Here is a 14,098-nt window from a genome sequence, read left to right as displayed (position 1 = left end):
GGGAAGACAACTTAAAAAGAAATTCCAGGTGAGAGGAATGGCAAAAGTATAAGAATTTTACATGCATGCTGAGGGGAGGGGAGAGGGATAACTAACAAGCACTTAAAGGGTGACATAAAGTCTGTAACTTTATGATTGTCCTCTAGCCCATAAGCTCCCTGTGGGAAAGGACTGTTTCTACCAACTCTATGGAACTGTACTTTCCCCAGCACTTAGAAAAGTGATCTGCACGCAGTAAGCACTCAATACACACCAATGATTGATTATAAAGCCAAAGATATAGGTGATGCAGAAGGGGGGGGGGGGGGGGGGTGTGAATAAGAGAAATGAGAGCCTAGTCGGATACAGCATCTTGGAGACGCGATTTTAGTAAGGCTTTGGAGGTGGGTAGAGTGGTGGTCTTTCGTAAACCAAGTGGGAGAGAGTTCCAGATCAGAGGGAGTCGGAGGATCTGGGTCCTAATAATTAGGGGGTGGAAGGAAAAAGAGGAGCCCTTGAAAGAGACTGAGAAGAATTTGTCAGAGAGATAGGAGGGGAACCTGGAATTGTGGTTAGTAGATGCAATCCTTATTTCCTCTGCTATTTTTCCTCCTTTTCCCCCTTTCCTGCCAAAGACCCCCTCTTCAGTGCTCCATCCATGTTCACTCACACATTTAAAATGTAAAGTCAGCAAGTACCCCTATGTCCATTACGTTTACGTCATCCCCTGGGATTAAGATTTAATACTCATAAGGAAATATGATTTACAGGTCTCAGAATCTAATTTATTACCAGGAAATGACTTAAGCACTGGGAAGAATTGGCTAACAGGACACATCTGTTACATCTGGTAGAGGTTTTCAGATACACCTTATAGATGTTTACATTGGAAAATCTTTAAATTAGGGATTGAAAAATTCCCGCAACAAAACAGGGTTTGTGATTTTGACTGTTTTCACAAGATAAATTTAATTGTCGTTGGAAATATTTCTGAAATGTCAGTTTAATCATTTCATTTTTCAGGAGGCTGACCGTATTTCCGTTAAATAGGGAAGCTGCATGGCGTACTGGATAGAGCACAGCCCTGCAAGTCAGAAAGTCAAGGGTTCTAATCCTGGCTCTGCCATTTGTCTGCTGTGTGACCTTGGGCAAGTCACTTCACTTCTCTGTGCCTCAGTTACCTCATCTGTAAAATGGGGTTTGAGATTGTGAGCTTCATGTGGGACATGGACTGTTTCCAACCTGATTTGCTTGTTTCCACTCCAGTGCTTAGTACAGTGCCTGGCACACAGTAAGTAATTAACAAATACTATTATTATCATTACATCCTGGACAGCATTCCAAACTTGAAGGGTCGCTTCTTCTCTCCTGGCCCCCTAAGTGGGATACAAGTCCATGACTACAATTCCCCAAACTCTGTGGAACCTAAACTGAAAATGAGCTTTAAATCAAATGAGAAAATCCAAGAATGGGTTAGGTAAGTGAGGGCAGCTAGGCTTGGAGGGAGATAGGCTGACTAATTTTAACCAAAGCACACTTGATTCCAAGATCTTTATCTAATTTTTGAAAATTGTCCCAGTCAGCTTTCAAAAAATCCAGGGCCATTTCCATCAATCAGGGTCTTACAGTCAGCCCATGTTAAAAACAACCAGATACACTTACACTTTTCAACAAATTCCACACCTCAAAAATATGATTATTTTAGGTCATAGTTTAGCGCTGGGGCAGAAAGACGGTTGGACACATTCCACGGAGCTCACATTCTTAATCCCCATTTTACAGATGAAGGAACGGAGATACGGGGGATTAAAGTGGCTTGCCCAAGTGTCTAGAGCAGACAAGTTTTTCTTTTAGTTACATTGTGCTATTTTTACTGTACTCATCCAAGTGCTCTGCACACAGTAAGTGCTCAATAAATACGACTAGACTGACAGACACTTTTTTGAGCATTTCACTTGGGACTGGCGGTAGTTTCAGAGGGTAAAAGCAAGGGAAACATCTCTACCTCTCCTCGGGGCCAGTAACCATGTCTACTCTGTTGTACTGTACTCTCCCAAGGACTTAGTACAGTGCTCTGCACAAAGTAAGTGCTCAATAAATACCAAACCTTGACTGACGAGAAAGAGAATTGTGTTTGAAACTCAGTTCCCCTTGATCCAGTAAGTCTGGTTTGGAAAGGAAGGATGGATGTAAGGTGAAGACATTTCTGAGTTGAGAAACTTGAGTGGAAAATCGGCAAACCCTAGTTCAGATTCCCCAGCAAGAGCCCGGGGAACTGGGAATACTGCTCCCAATTTGGATGAAATGTGTTTCACAAAGGTATATGTGGGTTTGGGGCTGGGGAAGGGAGCTGTGCTGAGGTGATGAAGGAAGAAAAGTCCACGAACAATCTCCGCCAAACACCAAATCAGTCAATCAACTGAAGAGGCAAATACTACTCGTTGGGAGTTCTTACTTTCACTCTCACACCCCAGTACCTCACTTCGTAGAACAAGAGAGAAAGAACACCATGGCTTAGAGGAAAGAGCACAGCCCTGGGAAATCGCAGGAACTGGGCTCTATTCCTGGCTCTGCCGTCTGCCCACTTGGTGACCTTGGGCCAGTCACTTCATCATCATCATCATAATAATTATTATGGTATTTGTTAAGCCCTTACTATGTGTCAGGCACTGTACTAAGCGCTGGGGTGAATACAAGTACATCGGGTGGTACAGAGTCCCTGTCTCACGTGGGACTCACAGACTCATTCCCCATTTTACACATAAGGGAACTGAGGTGCAGAGAAGTGAAGTGACTTGCCCTTGGTCATACCGTGGTCCAGTCAGGATTAGAACCCATGACCTTCTGATTCCCAGGCCCACACTCTATCCACTAGGCTATGCTGCTTCTCTGTGCCTCAGCTTCTTTACCTGTTCTTCCTCTAACTTAGACTGCGCAACCCCTGTGGGCCAGGCACTGGGTTAGACCTGATTGTTTGTGTTATCTACCCTGATGCTGAGTACAGTGCCTGCCACAGATTAAGTACAATAAAAATTATAATAATAATAATCATGACATTTGTTAAACACTTACTGTGTGCCAGGCACTTTACTAAGCGCTGGGGAGGCTACAAGCAAATTGGTTTGGACACAGTCCCTGTCCCACGTGGGGCTCTCAGTCTCAATTCCCATTTTGCAGATGAGGTAACTGAGGCACAGAAAAGTGAAGTGATTGTCCATGGTCACGCCGCAGACAAGTGGCCCAGGCGGGACTAGATCCCATGTCCTTCTGACCCCAGGCCCGTGCTCTGATTAGTGACTACCATTAAAAAAACCCCAACAAATAGAATAATCCAAATCAGACCTGCACTATCCTGCTGAGATGGCAGTCGGCAGCGAGTTCGAGGCCCTGCTTTTCTGCCCAGGCTTCGATGTGCCCCAGCTGCTGACGGATGATGGCACCCCAGTAGTGAGAGCACAGCCCTGAATCTGGATCTGTCACCAGCCGGTTGAACAGCCACATGTTGATGAAGTGAAAGAGCTGGGAGAACAGCTGGATCGTCAGGGCGGCATTCACCCGGCACCGCCGCAGCAAGGACATGGCCCCGCTGAGGGTGTGCAAAACGTCATCTGGGGAGGAAGAACCACGACAGAAAAGGCCAATTAGACGCCGCCATGGGGGTTGGTTGGCAAGGACTTCAAAGCTTGAGGTTTAAAAGACGTTCGGAATCTCAGTTCCTCTGGGATTGTCCCCTCTTCCCTCAGGATCTTCGGAGGCAGGGTAAATCTGTCCCCCAAGCCCGTAACCTCTATACTGTACACTGGTTAAGGGCACGGAACGTGCCTGCTATTTCTGCTGTACTACACTCCCCCGAGTGCTCAGTACGGTGCTCAATAAATGCCATTGATTGATATTCTTCACATAAATCTTTTCAAGTTCCTATCTTAGCCATGCCAAGAGCCACTGCTGGCTGGCAATAAGACAGGTGCCCCGACCTTTCCACTTCGATGGGACGAGATGGAAAAGTCAATAATTCCATCATATTGTTTGAGCCCTTACTCCGTGCAGAGCACTGCACTAAGTGCCCGGGAGAGCATAATACAACAGTAAACGGACACATTCTCTGCCCACAGTGAATGACGGTTCGCCTTCTGACCCTATTTTCCAGCCCCGCCGGCCACTAGCTAAGTCCAAGTGGGGTCTGACTCCAAATCAAAATGGATGCTGGAGAGTGACCGGGTTCTGAATCTGCCTGAAACCATTCTTCTGTCCGAGAGCCTAACCGGACTTCTGGGGTGGCCCCAGGAAGTCACTCGGAATATCTAGGCTCCAACCTTCATGGCCCTTTCCCACAGGGCTGGAACTCAATCAATCTTCAGGTGATGGGTGTCGCTTCTAGAGGAAAGGGGCCACTGGCTTTTCTCAAGTCTTTTTTCTGACAGACTATGACGGAGAACCGCCATCCATGGCAGAACCTCCGCACCACATGGAATTAAAGGGAATCCAAATCCTGCTCCACGAAGAGAAAACCCACAAGCAGTTAGGCTGGAAGGAGTTGAATGGGATCCTCCCTACAAACAATGTGATGAACTCACAGCTCTCAGAACCACAACAAGCTCTTCTTGGTGCCAAATGTGCCTCTCGATGGGGGCCTTAGGCTAAGACTTGGGGGAAAGACGGGACACCGTACACCTCAAAGCCTCTTCCAGTGATGCACCGGTAACCTGCCTTGGGGCTGCAGCAGAAGGCTGGGCTCCGTCTGGTCAATCGTTGCCATGTCGGGGCCGGGGAAGAAGAGGAAGAGAGAGGGAGAAAGGGATGAAGGGTAAAAGAGCCCACCTGGGGCCCTCTCTCCTTGTCTCCCCAGTCTCCTGCCTTGAGTGCCACATGGCACAGTGATGCTATTGCATCACGAGACATCACCTTTGACGTCGGGGGCCATAAGCTGTATGATTTGCTGCCGGCACACCAACAGCTCAGAGGATTCCTTTTCTTTGGTTCTCTGCACTAGGGGAACAGTGCTACAGATATATTTATCTATTCAGCTCTCCTCTTTATTCCAAGAAGACACCACTCACTGGCAAATTCACCCATGAGCACGGTGTGTGACCGAAAAGGCCAACATGACACCGACAGGCCCGGTCACACTTCGCACACAAAAAGGCCGTCATCCCTTGTTGTGTTGACATGTTAAAGGCTTGCGGTGCCTGGCGCTGTTTTCTCTTTGGCTTTCCTGCTTTTCTCATTCCCTGAGTGTGCCATACCTTGCATGTGCCCAGTAACTAAACTCTATCAGTCTAACTCAGAGTGGTACTTTGATCTAGCTATTATGCTGGTTCAGAAAACCATCAATATGCTAGAAAATCTGAACGGAAAAATGTGTGATGGTTCAAATGAAAACATCCAACGTATCAATTTTAGCTGGTAACGAGAAAATTAAGTTCTTGCTAACAACGTTTATTTTTCAAAACAAACCAGATATCAAAATAGTTATTATGTTCAAAGGTAGAGTTCCACTTAAAGTTTTCCAACCTTATCGATTTGATCCTTCCGTATTTTGAAGAGAGTTGAAGCTGAGCTCAAGGTGTGCAGAGAGACCATGATCACATTACAAATACAAGTAGATTTTAATTCTTGAGACTGATTCCCCACATAACCCTTTGGGACTGAATTAAATGTCTTTCAAAATATGAGAGCAAATGTTGTCAATTCAATGAAGCTTAAATCAAAGTCACACTTAGGTAAAACGCCTGACTCATTTTTAAGACATAAACACCTCATAAATGACTTAACATCAATGTTTAGATTAGGGTGTGGGGCAGGGGGTGGGAATGAGTGGGTTTGAAGAAAGAGCAAGTTGGAAGATTCTAACCTATTTTTGGCCTTTGAGGGCTGTTCTCTTCGGGATCATCCAGAAAGGCAGGCATGTAGTTATTAAGTTCTGACTGAAGACACTGAACCAAGTACCTGAAAAATATTTACAAATTTCTGTTCTGTAATGGCTAAGAAATATATGAAATGCTTTAATGTTTAATTTGTACGTTCGATCAGTTGTACTGACTGAGCACTTACTGTGTGCAGAGCACTGTACTAGATGCTTGGGAGAGTACAATACAACAGTGTTGGGAGACATAGTCCACGCCCATTTTGAGCTTAAAGTCAGTTTATTCAGACTTATTGATATTTTATTCTTGCATGTTCACTCTCTTCCCTATCTGATTCATGTTATTCAGACCGCTACCACCCTTCATAAACACCTTGTACGTCTGTCTAACTTAATTAGTTAATTAGTATAATTTATTATACTGTGAATTACTTAGAAGCAGAGTACCTGCCTTTTGCGTCTATTGACCTGTCACAATTGAACAATGAATGTTATTTAGTGAGCTTTTATTATAAGCAAGAGCACTATCTTAAGTGCTTGGAAAAGAGACACTGAAATAAAATTACAGATAAGGGAAATTGCAGAGTACGTACGTAAATGCTATGAGGCTGGGGGGAATATCAAGTGCTTAAGGGGTGTAGATGCAGAAAAGAGACTGAATGGGGAAAATGAGGACTTTGTCAGGGAAGGCCTCTTGGAGGAGATTTGCTTTTAAAAGTGAGGAGAGCAATAGTCTGCTGCATATCAAGCGGGGAGGGAGTTTCAGCCAGCAGAGAGGACGTGGGCAAGGGATCATCAGCGAGTTAAAAAAGATTGAGGTACAGTGAGTAGGTTGGCATCAGAGAAGCAGAGAGTGTGGGCTAGGTTGAAGCAATAGATCAATAGGTATGGTAGAAGGGAGAGAGTTGACTGAGTGCCTTAATGCCGATGGTAAGGAGTTGCTTGGTATGGAGTTGGACGGGCAACTGCTGGAGGTTTTCGAGGAAGGGGAAGGTGCGGACTGTTTTTGCTTTTTTTAGAAAAATGATCTGGGCAGCAGAGTGAGATAAGGCCTGGAGAGGGGAAAGAGAGGAGGCAGGGGGGTTTAGTGAGGACGCTGATGCAGTCATCGAGGCAGGATATGATGGGTTCTAAACCCGGCTCTGCCACTTGCCTGCTCTACGTCCTTGGGCAAGACACTTCTCTCCTCCGGGCCTCAGTTACCTCATCTGTAAAACGGGGGTTGAGACTGTGAGCCCCACGTGGGACAGGGACGGTGTCAAACCTGATTTGACTGTATCCAACCCAGTGCTTAGTATAGTGCTTGGCACATAGAAAGCGCTTACCAAGGCCTATCATTATTATGATTATCATTACTATTAGTGCTTGAATGGGCATGGTAGCAGTTTAGATGGAGAGAAAGGGGTGGATTGTAGAGATGTTGTAAAGGGAAGTACAAGCATTTAGTACAGTGCACCACACACAGTAGACTCTTAATAAACACTATTACCAGTACTGCTTTTACTACTAGTTTAAGACAGAATTTTGCAAGTTAATATATACATGAGCCAAAATTATGGAAGTTAAAGGTCCTTATCCCCCACTCCAAAAAAAAAACCCAACAAACAAAAATGAAACAACTGCTCCCCAAATACTGTGTACAGAAAAGGCTGTTCTGGACCCTTACTTGAAGGCCATTTGAACCAAATGTGCCAGAACGTCCTGGGCATCCAACGTAATTCGACTTAGGTCTCGGTCCTGCTTAATGAAGTTGAGGAGTTCGGATGCATTTGCCATCCAGAAGGCAAGTGCTCCTGCAATATTCTTCTGTTTCTGTAGGGCGGAAGGAAAACCGGTCAACACCGAGAAGACGTGGCTTTCCTAGCCACGAGAAAGGAAGTGATTCTTTTAAAAAAGCTTCTGAAGATAGACCAGTACATAGCCCGTTTCCAATGGAACTCAGATACCAGATATTTGCAAAGAATTTGAGGCGAATGCAGGAGGAGGATCGTGCCATCCGCAGCCGCGCTTCCGAAGAAATCACGTTTTAAAATCCCTTGCCCAAATCGGAACTTTCCGAACGGCGGCATGGGTGCGGTGGCCAATGGATTAATGAGGGAGGGCGCCGGGCAATGGCCGAAATTTAGCTGGGTGCATTATCTGGTAATCTGCGTGTGCGCGCGCACGCACTGATACGCTGTTACCCGCGACCACCCCGATACTTTCGGTCCCTGGTTTCGAGACCAGGGAACTCAGGTATCCAGTACTGATCTATCTCACCGTCTCCCGACCGCGTATGCCAGGCCAGGCAACCTCAGATGAGATCCAAAGGATAGGAACCAAAGATCAAAATAAAGGGAAGGAAAAAGAACTCGGTCATTTTATATCCACACTGAAGTGCATTAAGCAGAAATTATGGAATGCCGATCAGAGTTGCACAGTCAAAAAGGGATTTTAGTACTGCATGTTCCAGTTGCTGAATGAGTGTTATGAACTGTTTCAGTCCAGCTGTTGGGAGTATTGTATTTTGACATGGAAGCAGCATGAGAAACTCAGCTAAGCCAACATAGCTAGGATCAGCTCCCAGCATTATATCCTACCTGATCAACCTGGTCTACCTCCTGGAGAAAAACGGACGAAGGAAATCGAGCAGAACGAGAGAAAGAAACTTGTAAACAATCATGGTAGCTTTGGAAATCAAAACACGAACATGAAGGTACAGCACATGTTTAACTACTCCAAACTGCAATTTCACCTGAGGCGGATGAGGAAGTCCAGGACACACATGCTTATTTTAGACATCCTACCTACCGCTAGAACAATGAACTGAATCACCAAACTGAAGCAGCAGTTGATGTCATTTCACATCTGGGAAGGGCATTAACGAGACAGTTCCTATACAAAAGATCCAGGAAGTATTATATCCGGAAATTTAAATTTCAGCTATTCTGGAAGAATGCTCGACAGAGTGTTGACAAGACTGTCAATACGTGCAGCAGGATTTTAAATTAAATTCCCCCCCGGAGCTTCCACTATGGACTGGACAACCAGGAATATCTCTCACAGGGAAGGATCGAGTAAGTAGGAATCAGATCAGTCACTTAACAAATGCACGTCGTCGAGTCAATGCAAAACACTGCCACAAAAAACTTTAAGGCAATATATTCAAATTGGTAATTACAAATTTACGGTGAAAAATACTTCTTAAAATTCACCAATTGATTTCTCATTATCAGAAGACCACACACAAAATTCTGAAACTCTGAATTTTACCTTCTAACACAAACCCAGTAGGTGCGGAGGCTATCACGAATATTTTGACGAGAAGGGAAAGGTCCAATTGCATTACAGACTACGTATAAAGCTTTCCACGTTTAAATGGACTTTGGAAAGATGAGTGGAATGGGAACCAAACAAATACTTTGCTTTACCAAAGGACAAAATCATATTTGCTTATGAAACAATGATGTTTCAAGACGATATGAAAATTTTAACACTTCCAGGAAATTCAGATCTAAAAATTTAGGCCCATGAAACCCCCAATTACGTATTTTACAATTTGATCATCGATTTCAAAACATGTAAAAAGCAATAGTCTCATTCTGCAAAATTGGATAATAATGATTAAAACCCATATATACAAGCCAGAAAAAGGAATGAAATCAAGGATGCTTTTTTTTTGGAAAATGAAAAGCATTTCAATGGAACTCATTTTTACAATGAAAATTTCAGAAACTGCAACATGAATCCCTAATATGCATCTCAAAAAAGGAGCTAAATTAGAATAATTTTAAGTGATTATGAAATGCCAAATTATAAGCAGAATCATCTCAAGATGCTATGATGTCAGCTATAAAAGCATCGATGCCTACTTGAATAATGATCCTGAAGAAAAACACTGCGTTAGTTTTTTCAGGTTTAGTGGACTAAAAATCAAAATCTGAACATCCGCATACTACCCGATCTTCTCTGTGCTCCTATACCAATTGAGCATCTCCTCCCCCTCAAAACTACAAGCATGAAGAATACTGTGCATGTGCTATTGAAAAGGAGCTTAGTCATGCAAAAAGTTCCTATTTTTGCCCGTAGTCAAAATTCTATTGAATGATGCCTTTCCACAAGAATACTCTCTGCAGAGAGTATACGAGTATAAATACGATTGATTGATTGATTGCAGTTGTTCCCGATCTGCAAAACCCTCTTGAAAATGGTTACGGAGGCTTCGGACCACACAAAGGAAAAATGGTGAAACGTTCTTTCACCGGACAATGAAAAACTTCAAAACATTCTCCAAATGTCCCTACAAAGAACATCCCACTGTCCAAAGGCCTCTCATAGGCAAGAATTAACCAAAACCACACCGATTCATACAATCGTATTTACTGAGCGCTTACTGTGTGTAAAGCACCATACTAAGTGCTTGATGACTCCCAATCCCTTACGATTTTATTTTCTTAGGTCCCTGTTTTGGGAGAAAAATGGTGTGTTTTTCTATACTTTTGAAAAGTGGAAACCCATTCTATTCGGAGGAAACACCTCTCTTGCTATGAAAAAGCTAAAATTAACACTGGAGAAGGAATCCAAGTACGAACAGAACCAGTGCTTGCTAGTTCTGGTGTCATGTTCGGAATTCCACCATATCCCAACAGTAGCACAGAGCAGACCCAAAAGACATTAAGCCACCTGGATGATGTGACTTTATATAAGTCAACAGAGAGGACTCTCTCTGCGGGGAAACTCACCTGAATGACTCCTTCCATCATGCTCACCATCTTGTTGACTATGGCAATGACCTTGTGAGTTCGCTCCGTAGGGCTGATGTCAGGTTTGTATTGGCCCGAGAGTACATAGCGACACGTCATGTACAGCACATACGTCGGGGAGAGTTTGAAATGGACTGTAGAGCTGTTCGTGTAATTTATTATGGCAGATAAAAATGAATCTTCGGCTGGGGGAAGAGAATGGACAGAAAAGTCAAACGGTGAGGAGAATCGACGATGACGCTGGATTTTAGTTGTACTTCTGCTTATGTACTGAGGGCCGCAAAAGGACTAGGAAGGTGTGTTTTTAAAATGAACTGTTTCCACATTTGAAAATACCTAAAAAGAAAAGAGACGTGCCACAACAAATGACCGGCTGCCATTACCCGAAGGAAACGAGAGTTTTAAACTTCAGAGCTCTATTTAAATCCTTTGAACTCCATCCACTCTTGATTTTCCACATCAACTTCTGACTCTAGTCAAACCAGAAATGGAAAATGGAAAGATGCCCCTCACATTTTAGACCGGTCATTTTTCTGTCTGGGAATGAACGTCAGAGCAGCAACAGCAGCAAGCTGCTCAGGGAATGCACCTGAATGAGGAGGTTTCCCGCCTCTGTCAGATGGCTCTCATGAGCAAATACACTTCCAGACTTTCTGTTGATCAGCGCTCACTGCGAAGCCTAGAAACCTCTTGGGTCCGGCCAGCCAGCGTGTTCTCGCTCTTTCATATTCTCTCTCTCACACACAGACACACACACACACGTGCGCGGACACGCACAGAGAGTCTGCACGTGTATAACCAGAGTATACTGGACCCTGTAATTAACCTGGGCTGTTGTGATTGATTACGAGCTTACAACCCAACAACATAATGCATAGCATAGTTCATCTGGGGTTAGGATACAATTAGCCTCCACTACATGGTTCTAATCCCAATTTTATTTGGAAAATTCAAGTGGCTTTTCAGCTAGAGAGAACAGTGGGATGGAAAGAAAATATAACGGTGAAAAAGAAAGGTGTCACAACATGCAGGATCTTAAAAAGGACAAGGATATGTCATTGGGTACTTACAGCTTTCCCTAAATTCAATGCTTGCAGGTAATATCAATTCAGGCCCAGCAGCGTCCTGTGGTCTAAGGAAAGAAAGTGGATATTCACTACAGCAGTTCATGTGGCTTAACAGAATCCCACTGTCAGGTGACGGAGTTTTCGTCAACATATTTACGTTGGCCTGGCTTACTCATCTGTTTTTCCGCAAGGCAGAAAAACAGAGAGAATGATATGCGTTGCTTTTTCCTTGTGAGCTACTCGATAGTTTGGGCAATAGAGCGGTGGACTCTCTTGTAACCATCCTTAGAGTAACAGGTCCCTTTCTTAAGGTGCACTTCCCTAAGACAGCCGGTTACAAAATGGACCCAGATCATCATTCTCCATTATTGATGAACATCCCTTGTGTCGTGCTCCAAAGAAACTGCCTCGCACCTGCACGAGCTGTGGCTCGGATAACTATTAAGCGGCCACCATTAAGCGACCGATGCAAGAGGAATGGAAACCTGACACCTTCGGCGGGAAGCCGACCAGAATAATTATCCTGGAGAATACGGACCGTGGGAGTTAAGGGGTGGTGCGAAAATGGGAAGAGAAATACATCTCCAAAACAACCTAAAGAGAGGCTGTGGATCTGCTTGCTCACACAAAAGATTCTAACAATGCAAATACGGAGAAAAGTAATCGGGGAGGAATGGCCCAGATAATCAATCGGTGAGTGACATTTATTTGTTTATTTTTACGTTTTTGTTAAGCGCTTACTATGTGTCAGGCATTGTACTAAAAGATGGGGAAGACACAAGATAATCAGGTTAAACACAGTCCCTGTCCCACGTGGGGCTCGTGGTCTTAATCCACATTTTACAGATGAGGTAACTACAGCACAGAGAAGTTAAATGACTTGCCCAAGGTCACACAGCAGGAAAGCGGCGGAGCCGGGTTCTTCCAACTCCCTGGCCCGTGTTCTATCCACTAGGCCACGCTACTTATTTTTGCATACTTTACTGTGGTCAGAACGCTGTACCGAGCATTTTGAAGAGTATCACCTGAAAGGTATGATCCCTTCCTCAAAGGACTTTAAAATGTCACTGGGCAAAGAAACTGTAAAATAATTTCCAGATGGGAGGAGGAAGAAAAAGGGGATCATGGCACTATTGCTGCAGGAGGTTTTGACTATAAGACTACAAGTTCCATGTGGGTAGGAATCATGTCTACTATTTCTATTGTACTCTCCCCAGTTCTTGGTACAGTGTTCTGCACAAAGAGAGCACTCAATAAACACCACTGACTGATTGCTTCATATGAATCCCAAACTGTAAAAATCAGCTTCAAGGATCTCTGACATACAGTTTTACCAGTGTTAAGAGCTTAGTACAGTGCTCTGCATATAGTTAAAAGCTCAGTAAATACCACTGATTGATTGCTCAACTGATGCAGATGCATGAAATGGAAGTCAAGGAGATGAGAAATCAGAGAAGCCTTCCTGGAAAAGACATGATTTCACAGTCCTTCTAGACTGGGAGCCCACTGTTGGGTAGGGACCGTCTCTATATGCTGCCAACTTGTACTTCCCAAGCGCTTAGTACAGTGTTCTGCACACAGTAAGCGCTCAATAAATACGATTGAATGAATGAATGAAAAAGGGGAAGTGGCTAGTACACGGGCCTAGGAGCCAGAAGGTCATGGATTCCAATCCCAGCCCTGCCACTTGCCTGCTGTGTGATCTTGGGCAAGTCACTTCACTTCTCTGGGCGTGAGTTACCTCATCTGGAAAATGGGGATTGAGACTGTGAGCCTCACGTGGGACAGGGACTGTGTCCAACACGAATTGCTTATAGCCACCCCAGTGCTTAGTACAGTGCCTGGAACATAGTAAGTGCTGAACGAGTACCACAGTTATTTCTGTGGTATGTTGAGAAGCAGCAAGGCTCAGTGGGAAGAGCATGGGCTTTGGAGTCCGAGGCCATGGGTTCAAATCCTGGCTCCGCCAACTGTCAGCTGTGTAACCTTGGGCAAGTCACTTAACTTCTCTGTGCCTCACTTATCTCATCTGTAAAATGGGGATTAAGACTATGAGCCCCCCGTGGGACAACCTGATCCCCTTATAAGGTCCCCGGTGCTTAGAACAGTGCTATGCACATAGTATGTGCTTAATAAATGCTACTAGTATTATTGTTACTATCATTATTATTATTATCATAAGAGATTTGAAGGAGGGAAGGAGTTCCAGGCAGGGGGTCAGAGACCTCCTCAACTTTTAGCCTGTCTTCTAAAAGGTTCAATTTCTCTTCCTCCATCTCCTTCCTCTCCACTCATGCTGTCATATAATACAAGCAGAGAATCACTGCCAGGCACCACCAGCAAGAATTTCCACCGCAACCTCAGAGAGATGTCTACCCAGGCAGCTGCTGCGCTTCAGTCGATCAATGGTATTTACTGCGCACTCCTCTCTTCTGGTGCTAACCTTC

The 14,098-nt window shown here is 44.3% G+C and overlaps 1 protein-coding gene across 11 annotated transcripts in view; it reads right to left on the bottom strand.

Annotated features, from left to right (window-relative positions):
* AFDN (afadin, adherens junction formation factor) overlaps positions 1-14,098 on the bottom strand; it is a 214,164-nt gene that overhangs the window by 55,261 nt on the left and 144,805 nt on the right. For 7 of the 11 annotated variants that reach the window (XM_038765853.1, XM_038765860.1, XM_038765910.1 and 4 more), the window contains 6 exons: positions 11,655-11,716; positions 10,564-10,769; positions 8,422-8,442; positions 7,509-7,654; positions 5,831-5,925; positions 3,322-3,587 (listed from right to left, as the gene is read on the bottom strand). In XM_038765853.1, the coding sequence (XP_038621781.1) occupies positions 3,322-3,587; positions 5,831-5,925; positions 7,509-7,654; positions 8,422-8,442; positions 10,564-10,769; positions 11,655-11,716 (796 nt within the window). The remainder of the gene's footprint in view (positions 1-3,321; positions 3,588-5,830; positions 5,926-7,508; positions 7,655-8,421; positions 8,443-10,563; positions 10,770-11,654; positions 11,717-14,098) is intronic. The other 4 variants (XM_038765889.1, XM_038765880.1, XM_038765894.1 and 1 more) reach the window with 1 other exon arrangement.

The sequence above is a fragment of the Tachyglossus aculeatus genome, chromosome 2 (genome assembly GCF_015852505.1).
Source record: "Tachyglossus aculeatus isolate mTacAcu1 chromosome 2, mTacAcu1.pri, whole genome shotgun sequence".
NCBI lineage: Eukaryota > Metazoa > Chordata > Mammalia > Monotremata > Tachyglossidae > Tachyglossus > Tachyglossus aculeatus.
This window is presented reverse-complemented; position numbering and strand designations above follow the sequence as displayed.